Raw genomic sequence first — 15,596 nt, 5'->3', positions numbered from 1 at the left:
ATTCCTTTCCTCATCCCCTTTCTCTCCCCTACCACTCCCTCTCCCTCCATCTCCTGATCCCCTTTTCCCTTGAGAACGATCTCTGTCCCTGCTTCCTCCTCTTTATCTTTTATTTTGCTCTTTATTTACACCTTGGGTTTCTCATATAAGAAAAACCATGTGCTGTTTTAATTACATGAATTATTTAATCAGCTTTGAAACTATCATTGTGCTAAGGACCCAAGGTCAAGAGCTTATGTATTGAGGACGGTTTAGAAAAACTGGGAAGGAGATTTCTCTGAGGATCTGACTGAGCAGATAGTCATGTGCAAGGAGGAAGTAAGCGGCAGAACCAGAGTGCTGAAGGGGACCAGCTGGTGTGGAGGGCAGGTGTACTAGACGTCACCAGAGCTTGTGTTTAGAGGTCAGCCTGGATGCAGTAGACTGGGATGATATTCAGAAAGATCATTATGTTTGGCTGCCAAGCGTGTGAATGTCTGTCTATGTTTAGAGAGTCCCTCATCCCGTATGTTTTAAGGAATCTCTCTGTGGGTGTTCACAGTGCTAGACATGGTTCTTGCACCTTTCATGAAGCTGAGCGGGGACACTACCCCTAGATGCTACCACATAGGTGGGCCTACGCCAGACATCTGAGTGGAAACCCATGAAGGGGCCCAAGGTGAACCCATCCCAATAAGGGTTGGTGGAAATGGTCATAGAACGTTTAGGGACCAAGGCCAGCATTTCTAAATGTAGTTCCTGGATGACCATCGTGTGGAGGATTGAAATGGAAACATGAGCTTTGGGGAGAGTGGTTTTGAAAATGCCTCTTCACCTGATTAGTTCTGTCCCATGGTTTTGGTTCACAATTATATTAGGGATCTGTGACCATTTCCGATTACCCCCAAATATAGCAGCTTAAGACAACGATTTTCCCACAGTTCCTACAGGTTAGGAAGATTTGTGTGGCTTGGCTGGACCTTCCGCTGAGTGTTTAGGGTGTCAGCCAGGGCCACAGTTATCGCAGAGCTCAGTTGGAACAGGCGCTGCTTCCTGAGCGCGCGGTGGTGGTTGTTGGCGGAGGCCTCTCTCAGTTCCTTACTGTGTGGGGTTCTGCAGAGCACAGCTCACAGTGGGGCTGGAGAGAGACTACGAATCCCCCTACTTCGTCTGTACTCCGTTAGAAGTGCATGACTAGGTCCAGCCTACGTTCAGGTGGAGGGATGGTAGAAGGTATGAATTCCAAGTGGCCGAATTCATGGGCTACTGTTACGGAGGTTCTCTGCTGCAACAGCCCTGGATACTTAGCCTCCGAGCCCGGCTCTGCCCACACTTACCCTCAAGGAGATCCTTGGAACAACTCATATTAATACTTCTTTCTGCTTGTAAGGAAGAGACCTATTGGTGCAGACAGCTGCCCCAGAGGCCCTTATTAGGGTGCAGGCCTTGTTCTGTGCTGCTCTTTTTTATTTACTTTTTCTGAACATAAATTGGGAAATGTAGAAGAGAAAATCACCCATACTGTTCCTACTCAGAGATAATTACTCCTGACAGTCGATTGTATTTCTTTCCAGACTTTTCCTTTGTGCTTTCATGATCACCAAGATCATGTTTTGTATGTACACTTGGTCCCCTATATCGGAAGGTTCAACCAACCACAGAGTGATAATAATTTTTTAAAAATGTGCCTGTATGGAACATGTACAGACTCTTTTCCTTTTATTTTCCAGACAATACAACAACTATTTCTAGAGCATTTACATCCTGTTAAATCTTGTAAATAATGTAGGGCTGATTTAAGGTAAATAGGAGGAGTGTTTGGTGGTGCGCAAGTACCACACCATTTTATATAATGGTATAATGGACTGGAGCATCTTCAGAGTGTGGGTGGTCCTGGAACCAGTCATCCAAGGACACTGAGAGATGAACTTGCAGCAGTCCTCCTGCCTCAGCCTAGAGAGTGCTGGGATTACAGGCGTGTGCCGCCATGCCCATTACATTTTTCACTTTTTAAAATCGGGGTTAAAATACAGAGAACAAGATATGTACCTACTGCCTTACCAATTTTTCTGTGTATAGTTCAGTAGTGTTAACAATACTCACACTGTTGTACAAACCAATTTTAGAACTCTTCTAATTTTTCAAATGAAACTTTATAGCTATCAACAACAAATGGCTATCTCTATTTCCCACCTATCTGTGCCACCACCACTCTATTCTTTATCTCTATGAATTGAACTATGCTAGGTACTTGTTTTTGTTTGTTTGTTTGTTTTTGTTTTTTTTCTGGTACCGGGAATCGAACTCACAACCTCGTGCTTGGCAGGTAGGTACTGTGCCACTGAGCTAAATCTCCAGCCCCTATGCTAAGCACTTTGTATAAGTAGAATCATGTTATATTTTTCTTTGACTTACTTCATTTAGAATGCCTTCAAGGTTCATCTATGTCATAATATGAGTCTGAATTTCATTCATTTAAAGGGTGTATAATATTCCATTATATGTATAGACCACATTTTACTTTTTGAGACAAGGTCTCGCTTTGTTGTTCAGGTTCTCCTTGAACTATGTAGCCCAGGCTGGCCTTGAACTTACAGCAGTCTTCTTGCCTCAGCCTCTGCAGTGGTGGGATTACAAACATGTACCACCACGCCCAACAAGACCACATTTTGTGTATTCATTCATCTGTCTGTGGACATAATGGACATTTGAGTTGCCTCAAGCTGTTGGTTATTGTGAATTTATTTTCACTTCAAAACGGGAATGTTTTGATCCATTTCAGGGCAAGAAGTTGCCTTATCACCTGGGGGATGACGCAGAGGAAGGGGAAGTTTCTGATGAAGACAGTGCAGATGAAATTGAAGATGAGTGCAAGTTCAAGCTACACTGTGTAAGTGACAGGCTCGGCTGTGTGTTTTATTTTCAGGGTACTGCAGTGAAGTCGGGGTTCCAAATTTGTGCTGTATTAAAGACTTCACAAATGTGGCTGCTGCTGTGTGAAGAGGAAATTTTAAAAATTATTGTATGGGGCTGGGGATTTAGCTCAGCGGCAAAGTGCCTGCCTGGCAAGCGCAAGGTTGTGAGTTCGGTTCCGGGTACCAGAGAAAAACCAAAAAAAAAAAAAAAAAAAAAGTTATTGTATGAACTGGCACATAGCCCACTCAGTTTGATGAGTTGTGGGTTCTTATGCCTTAGAATAGGGAGAAATGCTTGTGATTAAACACTCTTACTCCCACTTTGGAGACAGATCCCTTTCTATTACACCATGGTTAAAAGTCAGACTGCAGCTGGAAACGTCAGTGGCTTTGAGAAAGTAACCCGGCTGTAGCACTGCTTCCCTTGCCTGGCGCTAGCAGCCCGCGGGGTGGCTCAGAACACCAGCTGCACTTGCTTCTGCTTCTTCAGGGTGCCCATCTCTTCTCTAAGAAAATGAACCTTGGTCCAAGGATTTCTCAGCCCTTCCTGGCCTGAGACTCTAGCTAACTTTAACTTGCCCTATCTTAAATAAAGTGGCACAGATGGTTACTTACGCTTCTGGGGACTCAGACCCCTTTCACAGATCGGGGAGCCGCCGGTACAGAAAAGCACCATTGAACTATGTGATCCCGGAAGGGCAAACATGGGAGGAACGCAAGGCTCGAGGGGATGCCCGTCCCTCTCACGTTGTCCGACTCATGCAATTGCCAGGGCCGCAGGACAGTGGAGAGCATGAGCGTTGTTACAGAGTCTAGCATTTTATTTCCATATAAAAATAGTATTCCTTTGGACCTCAGGACTGTTCTATCTTCTGAAGGAACCAGTAAATTTTGTATGAATTATCCTTATTTACATTATTGCCCTGTATTCAATGAGTATATTGTTAAAAGCAATCTACTGTCTTCTAAATTATTCTGTAATGCCTTACTTATATGTGTCGAAGGAAGCTGGCATTATTTTCCAAGGGGACAAGAGCTTATTTATACTTTATCTCAGTAGACACTTCTTTCTCAATTGTTATGCACTTTAACAAGATGAAGTAGAGAAGGTTCAGCTTGAAATGAAAAGTAAAGATTGTTATCTGTATTAAGCTTTTGCCTTTTAATAGTTTATATTGGCTCAGTTAAATACCCCTAACTAATAAGATGATGGTTATGTAAAAATCTAAACAGATTTACCTAACTGGAGATACAGTTCATATTTTAGTTTCTTATTTGCTCTCCTACTTATTTGCTATTTTTGTGATGAATTACTTGAAATTATGGATGTTAACTTTTTTTAGCCTTATTTCATGAACCAGATTCTCATTAATTTGCATTTTGTTTCCCAGATTTCTTGGTTGCCAGACGCAGAGCAGTCTATCACTTGGAAGTAGGAGACAGGCCCCACCAAGTTACATATTTAAGGAATGCTGTTTTTAGTCAAAGCGGAGTGGCAGAAATTTAGCTACTATCACAGTGTAGTCATTTATTGCTCAGAGTGTAGACCAAGTTGTTTTGTTTCTCAGCCTACTCAGTTGTATCATTTTTCTCCTAATGTCATGGGCCTTCTTTTTAAGGTAAATATTTATAATTATGAAATCCCATTGAAAGTTGTAGTTTTGTGGGAATGAATCAGTAATTCCACCAGTGAAATGTCTAGCTGAGTTCTTTGCATGTTTAGTCTTTTGCTTGAGTTCTGTGCACACAGACAAGTACTTATTTCATGAAGATAGACATCATCTTTCATGGTGGATTCTTTCATCTGGCCTGAGTGAAAGAGGAGAGCACCTTGTACGTAAGGGTTACAGATGTTTCTTTGTCCTTTGGGAGAGGAAACTACATAAAGACAATATTTTAGTGAAACTATACAAATTTTTTACTCTACCTTTTCAAACTTTTCTCTTTTGAGAAAAGGCAATGCCTTGTTTAGAAAGCCAAAGTATTTTTGGGCAGTCAGTCAATGTATATCTCATTAGCAGCACCGAATTCAATTGTCTTACCTGGATGCTGAAGTTAAATACTCCTGATCATATTTCTACAAAAGAAAGTCTATTGTGCATCATTTATGTGAACCAATAATTGTCATATAGGAAGCCCTTTCCTCAGTTTTAAATGAACAGGGTAGGTTAGATTTATGTTATATCTGAATTATTGTAGTAAATAAGATTTGAACAGCATTCACGGACGCTGGATCACCAACTCTTAGGAGGTTATATAAGATTCTTTGTGCAGTCCTCAGAGTTTTCCCATAGCACATGTGCCCATCAGCGTTGTAGGTGTTGGAGGATGTATAAGAATAAACAAAAGCCTTGTCCTCATTAAGCTTAGACATAGTATATAAACAGCAGTTAATGGGAGGAGAGGGTAGACAAGAAAGAAAGCAAATACTGTAAGTAAGATGTATATTAGGTAGTGATAAATACTGAGGGAGAAAGTGTGTGTGTGTGTGTGTGTGTACGTGTGCACATGTGCACGTGCTTCTGCCTGAGTGTATGAACAGTCTATTGAGGTTTTAGATGGCGTGTCTAGGAAAGGCTTCACAGGGAAGATACATATAAGCAAAGACCTGACAGTGTGGAGAGTTGCTATGCTAATTCCTGGAGAAGGTTACAAGTAAAAGGAGTTCAAGGGCAAGACCAAAAGCAGGATCTATGGCTCACCCAGCCTACCCTTGTGTTAGCAGCAAAGCAGGAGGCGGGCTTCCTCCTAATGTACTGTTATTCGTAGGTAAGCTATTCAAACCACGTTTTCACTTTTTGCTAATGCACTAAATGCCTTTTGTTGTTGAATTAATTGAATCCTTTAAGCTTCTGCCTCCTCTTATTTTGTGGCTTCAGCCATAGAGAAAATCTGGCCAAGGTTTGTAAGCCACAAAGTAAAGTTAGAGTGTTCAGTGACCCAACAGTCATCCAGCTCAAAGACACAGGGGATAATTTCCTTTCAACCACAGCACAGTAACCTAACAGATTTGACTCAGGGCAGCCAGCTCACCCTTGTTCATCTCTGTAAGATCATCTAATGTTGCTATGCCTCATAGACTTTCCACCCCCGTACTTAGTTCCCTGATTTTTTTCCCCTTTCCTACTGAATTATTCAATAACTTTTTTCTTGCACTCTGAATCTGTGTTGAGCCCGCTTCTCAGGCTCAAACTTCAGGCCTCTGTCTCCTGCTTGAAGCTCATGCCGTAAAAATGAAACCTTCCAGTGAATTCTAAATGGGCCTAATACAGAAACATGTAGCAACTTTTTGTCTTACACTAATGCTCTTGTCTAAAACCATGGTTCAGTCTCACTAAACATTTTTATCATTTTTCTGCCTTCCTTAGCAAAAGGTTCATTTTCTTTCCAAAGTTATTTTGTGCCTTGATCCACTTAAAGGATTGTGGATCTTGTTCATCTGAAACTTAGCACCCATGGAAGGGGTGAGTTACCTCTTGAGGCTGTAAGGTCTTGTTACTGAAAATGTCCACCCTGAGAACAAATGCCCACATGCTGGGCCTCAGGCTGCATCCTGGAAACCAGGAGTAGGGCATGGGAAAGGTAACCTGGAAGACCCCAGTTTTTTCCTAGTGCCTGAAATGACTAGTGCTTGCATGGAACAGTGTGTTTAAGGGAGCCAGAAGAGCAGGCCGGGGACAGGAGAGGAAGGAGAAAATACACAGACTAAACAGCTGAAGAGCAGCCATTCTCCAGTCCTTGATCCTGAAGAAATGGGCTCAGAAAGCTATAAAGCGCTTCAAAGGGCAGCTGACATACTATTCCTCCTATTGCCAGACTCTACTGTAAAGGGGGCCACTTTGATATGTTGACATATTCCAGCTTTGTGTTTTCTTTTTTCTTAAGTTTAATTTTGTTGGTACACTTTTGATATACATAATGATCACATTCATCATAGGGAGTTTGTATCTGTACATAATATATCTTGATTTATTTTTCTACCTAGTCCCCTCCCCTTCTTTCAACCCTTCTTCCCCTTTTAGTAAACATATATGTATTTATACTTTTTCCTTTTTGAGGGGACAGGGTCTCACAACTAGTGCAGTTCAAGCTGGCCTTGAACTGTGTAGCTGAGGTTGGCCTCGAAGGCCTAGTGATCCTCCTGCCTCAGCCTTCCAAGTGCTGGGACTTCCGGTGTGCACCGCCATCCACAGCTTATTTTTGTTTCTGAAGCAAAGACCCTCAACCCTGTTGCTGTAAACCAGCGTGAGGGAAGACTTTCAGAAATCCCTCTGCCTGCGTCAGCGCCCAGACACTGATGGCTGGCCTGGGCTGTGGCCTGTGAATTGCGCACACGCCTCTGGTGACTCCAGCGCACAGTGCAGGCGGAGCGAGACGTGCGGGGCCAGGACCCTCTGGCCCCGACCCTGCCTTTCCGCTTCTTGTCAGTCTGCAGTGGGGCAGCCTTCTACTTTTCAGTGATGCTTTAGTTTCATCCTTGAGACAAAATAAGGATGTGTTTGTGTGGGTGACTTATTTGTGGCAGAGAGATTCCTGGATCAGATTTACCACTCAGAGAAGAGAATTAGGAATTTTGATTACTTCTCTGGTAGACACTGCTCTGGACCATATAAATGGCCGCTTTCTCCCATCCCCAACTGCGGCATCCTCCCTCTCCCACCAGCCTGAGGAACAGAAGAGGGGGATACATAATATGGCTCTCAACCGTGGTGCCTGCTGCAGCGGCAGGGGGGCCGGAGGTCTCAAGGTCGAGTGTCGTCTCAGCTTTCTTTCAGCAGTGCTATTGGATTCCAGCACTGCATGATAATGTAGTAATGAAACCGCAGCCACACATTTATTTGCTCTCTGTGGCTACAGGTTTCCCTATGCTGTAAATCACAGAGAGGAAGAAAGATCAACAAACAGATACGAGTCTTTCAGTGGCTCCCGGTGTTTAGCGTTTGTGAAGGGAATAGTTACAGCCTTTTATTAAGCATTCTGTATTCCACCAGCGTGAGGCTTTGTCCTTTTAGCTGGTAGTGAACCTGTTTCAGCATCAAGACAGCCGTTCATCTCCGTCCTGTGTCTGCCTGTGCACAGCCCTGAGCCAGGGAAAGAAACGATGTGCGTTGGAGCTCCGTGTGGCACTAGGCTAACTGTGCATGGCGGCGTGCTTCTCTTTTAGTCCTCACGACAGATGTGCTCCCCAGTAGACTCTGGGTCATTTGATCAAATACATGGGGGGAGGTTACAGACCCACAGCTCTTTTCTCGGGCCTGTGTCTTGGTTCCTTTTCTCTCGTTGCTGAGACAAAATACCTGATACCCAGAATCAAGGAAGGAAAGGTCCATTTAGCTCACAGTTTGTGGAGGTTTCAGTCCATACTTGGCTGGTCCCAAGGCAGGGTGGCACAACACCCTGCAGTTCATGGCGGCGGAAGATAGCAAAGGCAACCACAGCAAAAGGGAAGAGTGGTAGAGGGAATCAGCCTCTTTCTCTCTCTTACATATGTCAACTACCTGCTCTCGGCGGTGTAGAATTCAAACCCATGAATCAATCATAAACTCTAAAAGGTTGCTCCATGAGTGTAAGAGGATTTGGGGGGACATGCAGACACAAACCATAACAGCCTGCTTCTGGCTTTAAGTGGAAACTTATAACTGCTTTCCACAGAGGGATTGTGGATTTTTTTTTTTTTTTTACAGAGAATAATAATAATAAAAAAGAACAATAGCAAAATACCAACAACATAAACAAAAACAAATTGAAGCAAAAGCAATAAAAATAATACAGGGTTTCAGAACAAATAGAGTCTTACTGTGTAGTTCAGGCTGGGCTTGAACTCACTATGTAGCCAAGGCTGGCCTTGAACTCACAGCAATCTTCCTGCCTCAGCATCCTGAGTGCCGGGGTTATAGGCATGCGCCACCACACCTGGGTGGATGATAGAAATATTTCTTAGGAGTAATGTTTTTGTTTAAAGCATGAGCCTGGTCAGAATCAATTTTACTTAAGAATCCATCTTTTTCTGTAACAATGTAAAAAGATGGCTGCAGCATTCTGTAATGAAGTAGCTACAGTTTCGAACAGGAAATGTTAGGTTTCAGCCCCAGTTCCGCCATGTGTGTTTGGATGAGCTGCTCAACACTTCCGCCTCTGAACCATTACTAGTGAGAGTGGGCTAACCCTGGTGCTAATCTTACACGGTGCTGGGTGGTTCAGATGAAGCGTCATCATGGGATAGTGCTTGGGAGGCAGCAGTATACACACTGTCAGGTGCTTTTTCTAAACAGGAACACCGTGCTTTATTGTGCTTTGATTTATTGTACTTAACAAATACTGTGTTTTTTACAAATTGAGGGTTTTGTGACAACCTTGCTTTAAGCAAGTCTGTCACACTCATTTTTCCAACATGTGCTTACTTCCTGGCTCTGAATCACATTTTTCTAACTCTTGCAAAATTTCAAACTTTTCCTTATTGTTGTATCTGCTATGTGATAATGATCTTTGGCATTACTGTTCTTATTATTTGGGGGCATCACGCTCTCTCATGTAAGGTTGTCAGCTTAGTGGATAAATGTGTATTTATAACTAACGCACCACTCAAAAGTTCCCAGCTCTCTCCCTGTCCCTGGGTCTCTATTACATGAGACATAATATTGAAATTATGTCTACAATGGCCATTAACTGTTCAAGTGAAAGAAAGAATTACATGTTTCCAGCCTTAAATTCTAAGCTAGTAAGGAAAGCATGTGGAAAGCCAACAGGCTGAAATCTGGGCTTATTGTGCCACATGATGAGTACAAAGCAAAAGTTCCTGAAATTAAAAATGCTCCTCAGTGAATACAGAAGGGCACAAAAGAGAAGCAGCCTTGTTGCTGAAACAGAATGTGTTAGTTCTCTGGACAGAAGACCAAACCACCTATAACATTGCTTTAAGCTAAAGCCTAATTCAGAGCAAGGCCCTAACTCTTTAGTTTTGGGAAGGCTGAGAGAAGGAAAGAAGCATAGAAGAAAAGTTTGAAGATAGCATAGGCTGGTATATGAAAGGAAAGAAGCCATCTCCATAACCTAAGTGCCAGATAAGCAGCAGTGTTGATGTGGAAAGTGCAAGTTGCCCAAAAGATCTAGCAAGGATATTTAATGAGGGTGCCTACATTCAACAACTCTGAAATATTGGAAGAAGACACCATCTGGATTTCTGGGAAGGTGGTGGAGAGGTGAGTGTCAGAGAAACAACCTCTGAGATTTGGTGTTCAGATGCTGGACTATAGCAATGTGAGAAAGAGTGGGTCTCTGGCACCCAGCAAGAATCTGAAGCAAGAAGTGAAGCCCACAGGGACAGTGAAGAGAGGGACCTCAACACAGAAGAAGGAGGAGGCAAGCAGTGCTTTCTCTCTGAGCCCTGGCTTGATGCATGGGAGGGACAGCTCAAACGTGCAGATGCATGGTGACTACTAGCAACCCCAGAGGCCTCCACAGAGAAATGTACCAATGCAACCCAGTGGTACATGCAACAGACTGCAGTGGCTGGTGAATTATCCTGGTTCACATGTTCCTCAGAGAGGGCAGTGGGCCAGTGGCCATTTTGGAGAGTCTGGAACTCAGAGCAGTTGTGTGTTGGCTCCATCTAGTGGCTTCCAGTGTCAGTATGAGGCAGAACGGAATGCAACTTCATAGGAAGTAAGGAAGCAAAGTTTCAGCTTGCAGGAGGCACACAGACCGTTGCAGGCTGCACAACTCAGGTCTCAGCTTCACAACCAGAAACCAGCCTGGACTTCAATGGAATTAAAGGTGCACACTTACTGGGATTATTCACTATCCCACTGTAAACTTACTGCTGGCTTGCTGGGATTAACTAGCGTGGATCTGGGCTCTGCCTGCCTACTCTGTCTGCCAGTGACAGCAGAGATATGCCCTGAAGTGGACATTTTTTTCCTGCTTTTCTTCCCTTTTTTTGCTGTTTCTTCTTTTCTTGATTGTTCTTGCTTTGGAGTTTGAACATTCTTTCTTGTTTTCTTTGTTATTGCTTTGTTCTGTTCTAGTTTTTATTTCTTCCTTCTCTCTTTCATTTCTGTCTTCTTCACCAGTTTCCCAAAGTTCCTGTAATCTTTCTTTGTCATCCAGCCTTGTTTCTAATCACTTTCTCTTCTTTTTCTCTATTTTTCCCCTGTCAGCCCTTTTAAATTTTCTTCCCTGAAGGTAAAATCACAATTTTGAGGGCATATTTACTGTATATAATTTTCTGGTCTGGTTTAGAATTTGTTATATAACCACAAATCTAGTTCATACATTTAAAGGTGCAAATTAATAGTTAGCATAGTTTGCCATTTTCTAGGTTGTGTTTGATGTTGCTGTTATACTGATTGTACTACTTTAGCCATGGTGACATAATTGTTCTAATCAGTTGTTCTTCCTGGTATGCCAAGACTGAGATTGTCTGAGGGCCATAAACAATACCTTAGGCTAGTGTCGAAGAACAAGGGGCTAGGCCAAATAAGCAGAACTTCTGATACCCAATAAATTGAAGAGGTAGAATCTTGCAAAAGTCTCAAAACCCAAAAGCAAGCTATACCTGGGAGACATCTCTGAGAAGTAGTCATTTCTTAAGGGTTCTAAATACTAGCAATAAAGTTACCTGTCGTAAACAATTTACAAGCATCAACTGGGGAATTAAGCTAAAAAGAAAAAATAGAAAATCAAAAGATACAGGAGCAAGAGGTAACCTCACACTTCCTGCTCACCAAAGGCAAACCCAAGGACAATGAGATGAACCAATTTGAAAGCCATCCACCTGGAATCTCAGAAGTGTTAACAGCAGAAGTAACAAAGCAGATGAATGAGGGTCTAGAAAAAAAGTCAGAAATAATTTCATGGATAACTACAGAGATAGTGACCACAGTGAAGGATATAATTAGTGACTCTAAAACAGATGCAGAAAAAAAATAGAGGAACTCAGGAACATTATGGAAACTATGAAAACCAAGCATAAAAAAGAAATGGGATCTATGAAACAGATATGCACATTTAAAATTCCATTGAAAGCACATGCAGCAGAATGAACCAATATGAAGACAGACTGTCAGGTACAGAAGAAAGAATTATGACAAGCAATTAAAAAAGAAAAGATTTCTTTAAAAAGAGCAAAGAGCAATGAAAAATCAAACCAGCAGCTGCTAGATGATGCAAAGAAGAATAACATAAGATTGATTGGAATCAATGAAAATTCAGAAAATAGCACAAAGGACATAAAAAACCCTATTTACAGAAGTAATGACAAAAAATTTCCCATGCATGGAAAAGAATTTGACATATAGATAGTGAGTGAGGCATACAGAACTCCAATTAGCCAGTAACAGAAAAACTCAACCAAGGCATATAAAAATCAAGATTCCAGAAATTCAGCACAAGAACAGAATACTAAAAGCTGTTAGAGAAAAGAAGCAAATCACCTATAATGGAAATCCCATCAGAATCACAGCAGACTTCTCAACACAAAACCTTAAGTCAAGGAGAGCTTTGAATGAAGTATTTCCAGCCCTAAAAGAAAACCTCCAGCCCAGATACCTGTACCCTGCAAATTTATCTTTCAAGATTGATGGAGAAATAAGATGTTTCCATGATAAAGATCATCTGAAGAAATTCATGTTCCCAAAGCAGCGCTCTAAAAATTCTGAAGGATACTCTAGAAAAAGACAATGAGGACAACAATTCCATGAATCCAAGTAGAATGAACCCATCAGGCACAGCAAGGAATTAAACAAGGGGAAAGAGGGGAACCAACAACAGGAAAATAATATGACAAAGATATGTCAGTACATATCAGTTACAAGCACAAATGTAAGCAGTCTTGATTCACCAATCAAAAGAAACAGATTTGCAGAATGGATCAAAAAACAAGATCCAAAAATAAGCTGCATACATGAAACACATTTAACCAAAAAAGAAATGCATAGACTAAAAGTCAAAGGATGGAAAAAAATGCTCCATGTAAAAGGAAACCAGAAAAAAGCAGGGTAACTATTCTATTTGCAGGCAAAGTGAACTTCCAGCCAAAACTGATCAAAAGAGATAAAGAAGGTCACTATGCACTTGTTAAGGGACCAATCCAAGAGGAAGAGATAACAATCATAAATATATATGCAAAAATATCAGCATACCTAACTATATAAAACAAACATTAATAGACATGAAAAATCACAGAAGTACTGATACAGTTGTAATAGGGAACCTCCATATCCCTCTGCCAGAAACAGATCAACCAGACAAAAAAAAATCAACAAAGAAATATCAGAGTTGAACCAAAGCTTTGAACAAATGGACTTAGTAGATGTCTAGAGAGTGTCCACCCCACAACAACAGAATACACATTCTTCTCAAGTGCACACATGCTTTCTCCAAAATGGACCACATACCAGCTCATAGAACATGTTTAAGTAAATGCAAAAGAATTCAAATTGTCCCATGCACTTGACCAAAGTGTAGTATAATGAAATTTGAATCATGGCAAAATAAGCCACAAAAACTGCATAAACATATGGAAATTAAATAACATACTACTGAACAACCACTGCACCACAGATGCAATTAAAGAAGAAATTACACAATATCTACAATCAAATGAAAATGTAAATACAATTTAGCAGAACTTATGGAATGCAGTGAAAGCAGTTGTGTGAGGGAAATTTAAAATGGTAAATTCCCACATCATAAAAACAGAGCAAGCTGAATAAATAACCTAATGTTCAACCTCAAATTTTTAGAAAAAGAAGAGGAACTGCAGTGCATATGAGGGAGGAAATTATAGAGATCATAGCAGAAATTAATGCAATTGAGACTAAGAAAAGAGTACAAAGAATGAATGAACTGAACAGTCAGTTCTTTGAAAGATTAAATAAAATAGACAAATACTTAGCCAACCTTATCAATATAAGGAATAAAAAGACTCAAATCCATGCAGTTAGGAATGAAAAGGCAAAATCACAGTGGATCCTGCAGAATTGAAGAAGGTCATTAATACTTTGAGAACCTGTACTGTAATAAGATGGAAATCTCAGAAGAAATGGAGAGTTTCCTAGATACATATTAATTATTAAAGCAGAATCTAGAAGGTAGAAAAATTCTAAATAACCCATTATCAGTCAGTGCAATTAAACAAGTAATTCAAAAACTGCCAACAAAAAAAAGTTCGGGTTCTGACAGATTCACTTCTAAATTCTATAGGAAAGTTAGACAAAATCTAATGCCCATACTCCTTAAACTTTTTAATGAAATTGAAAGAGAAGCCATATACCCAAAGTCATTTGTGGAAACAAGCATTACCCTGATACCCAACTAGGGAAGGATCCAGCCAAAAAAGAGTACTATAGGCCAATCTTCTTAATGAATGTAGATGCAAAATCCTCAAAAATAAGGTACTGGCAAACAAAACGCAGTAAATCCACAAGAAGATCATACACCATGACCAAGTAGGATTCATCCCAGGGATGGAGGGATGGTTCAACATATGCAAATCAATAACTATGCTATACCACATTAACAGAACCAAGGATGAAAATCAATGATCATCTCAATTAATTTGGAAAAAGCATTCAATAAAGTCAAACGCCCATGCTAAAGACTCTACAGAAAGTTGGAATACATGTTCTTTATCTCAATATGATACAAATCATCTATGACAAACTAGCAGCCAGCAGCATACTAAATGGTCAAAAACTGAAAGCTTTCACTCTAAAATCAGGAACAAGACAAGAATGTCCACTGTCATCACTCTTATTCAATATAGTTCTGATAACATTAGCTGGAGCAATTAGACAAGAGAAATAAATAAAAGGAATAAGGATAGGAAAAGAAGAAGCTGAGTTATTATTATTTGCAGATTATATGATACTCTACATAGAAGACCTCACAGATACTCTACATAGAAAACTCCACCAAAATACTACTAGATTTAATAAACAAATCCAGTATCTTAGCTGGCTACAAAGTCAACACTCAAAAATTAATAGCATTTCAGTACTCTGAAAAAATAGATCATAGAGGATATCAGGAAAGGGAAATATATCTTGCTCTTGTGTAGGAAGAACCAATAAGGGAAAATAGTCTTACTTCCAAAATTTTTATACAGATTTAATGAAGTACCAATTAAAATACCAATAGCATATACAGAAAACAGTCCTAAAATTGATTTGTACCAGAGGAGACATAGAATAGTAAAAGCAATTCTACTAGTAAAGGCAAAGCAGATGAAATCACAATCTCTGATTTGAAATTATACTACAATGTTACTGTGATATAAACAGCATGGTACCACAAAAACAATACAGACTGAAGGATCAATGGAACAGATTAGAAAATGCAGAAACAACTCCAAACATACTCAGTCTCCTTCTCTTTGACAAAGGGGCCAAACACTTTCACTGGAAGAAAGATAGCCCCCTTAATAAATGGAGCTGATAAAACTGGTTCTGTGCATGCCGAAGATTAAAAGTAGATGCATGTCTTTCACCATGTACTAAGCTAAAATAGAAATGGATCTAAATGTTAAATCAGAAACACTAAATCTGCTGGAAGAGAAAATAGGTAAAACTCTTGAAGACATAGGTGTAGGCAAAGACTTTATGAATAAAACCCTGATTGTATAAGACATTTTACAAAAAATCAACAACTGGGATCTCATCATGGTAAAAAGCTTTTGCACAGCAAAGGAAACCATGTAGATAG

The 15,596-nt window shown here is 40.6% G+C and overlaps 1 protein-coding gene across 4 annotated transcripts in view; it reads left to right on the top strand.

The window, feature by feature from the left end:
• Plch1 (phospholipase C, eta 1) overlaps window positions 1-15,596 on the top strand; it is a 226,203-nt gene that overhangs the window by 178,200 nt on the left and 32,407 nt on the right. For all 4 annotated transcript variants that reach the window (XM_013518677.1, XM_013518675.1, XM_013518676.1 and 1 more), the window contains one exon: window positions 2,762-2,869. In XM_013518677.1, coding sequence (XP_013374131.1) covers window positions 2,762-2,869 — 108 coding nt within the window. The remainder of the gene's footprint in view (window positions 1-2,761; window positions 2,870-15,596) is intronic.

The sequence above is a fragment of the Chinchilla lanigera genome, unplaced genomic scaffold (assembly GCF_000276665.1).
Source record: "Chinchilla lanigera isolate Chin_1 unplaced genomic scaffold, ChiLan1.0 scaffold00047, whole genome shotgun sequence".
Lineage (NCBI taxonomy): Eukaryota > Metazoa > Chordata > Mammalia > Rodentia > Chinchillidae > Chinchilla > Chinchilla lanigera.
The sequence above is the reverse complement of the archived record's forward strand: the minus strand, read 5'-3'. Positions and strand labels throughout refer to the sequence as shown.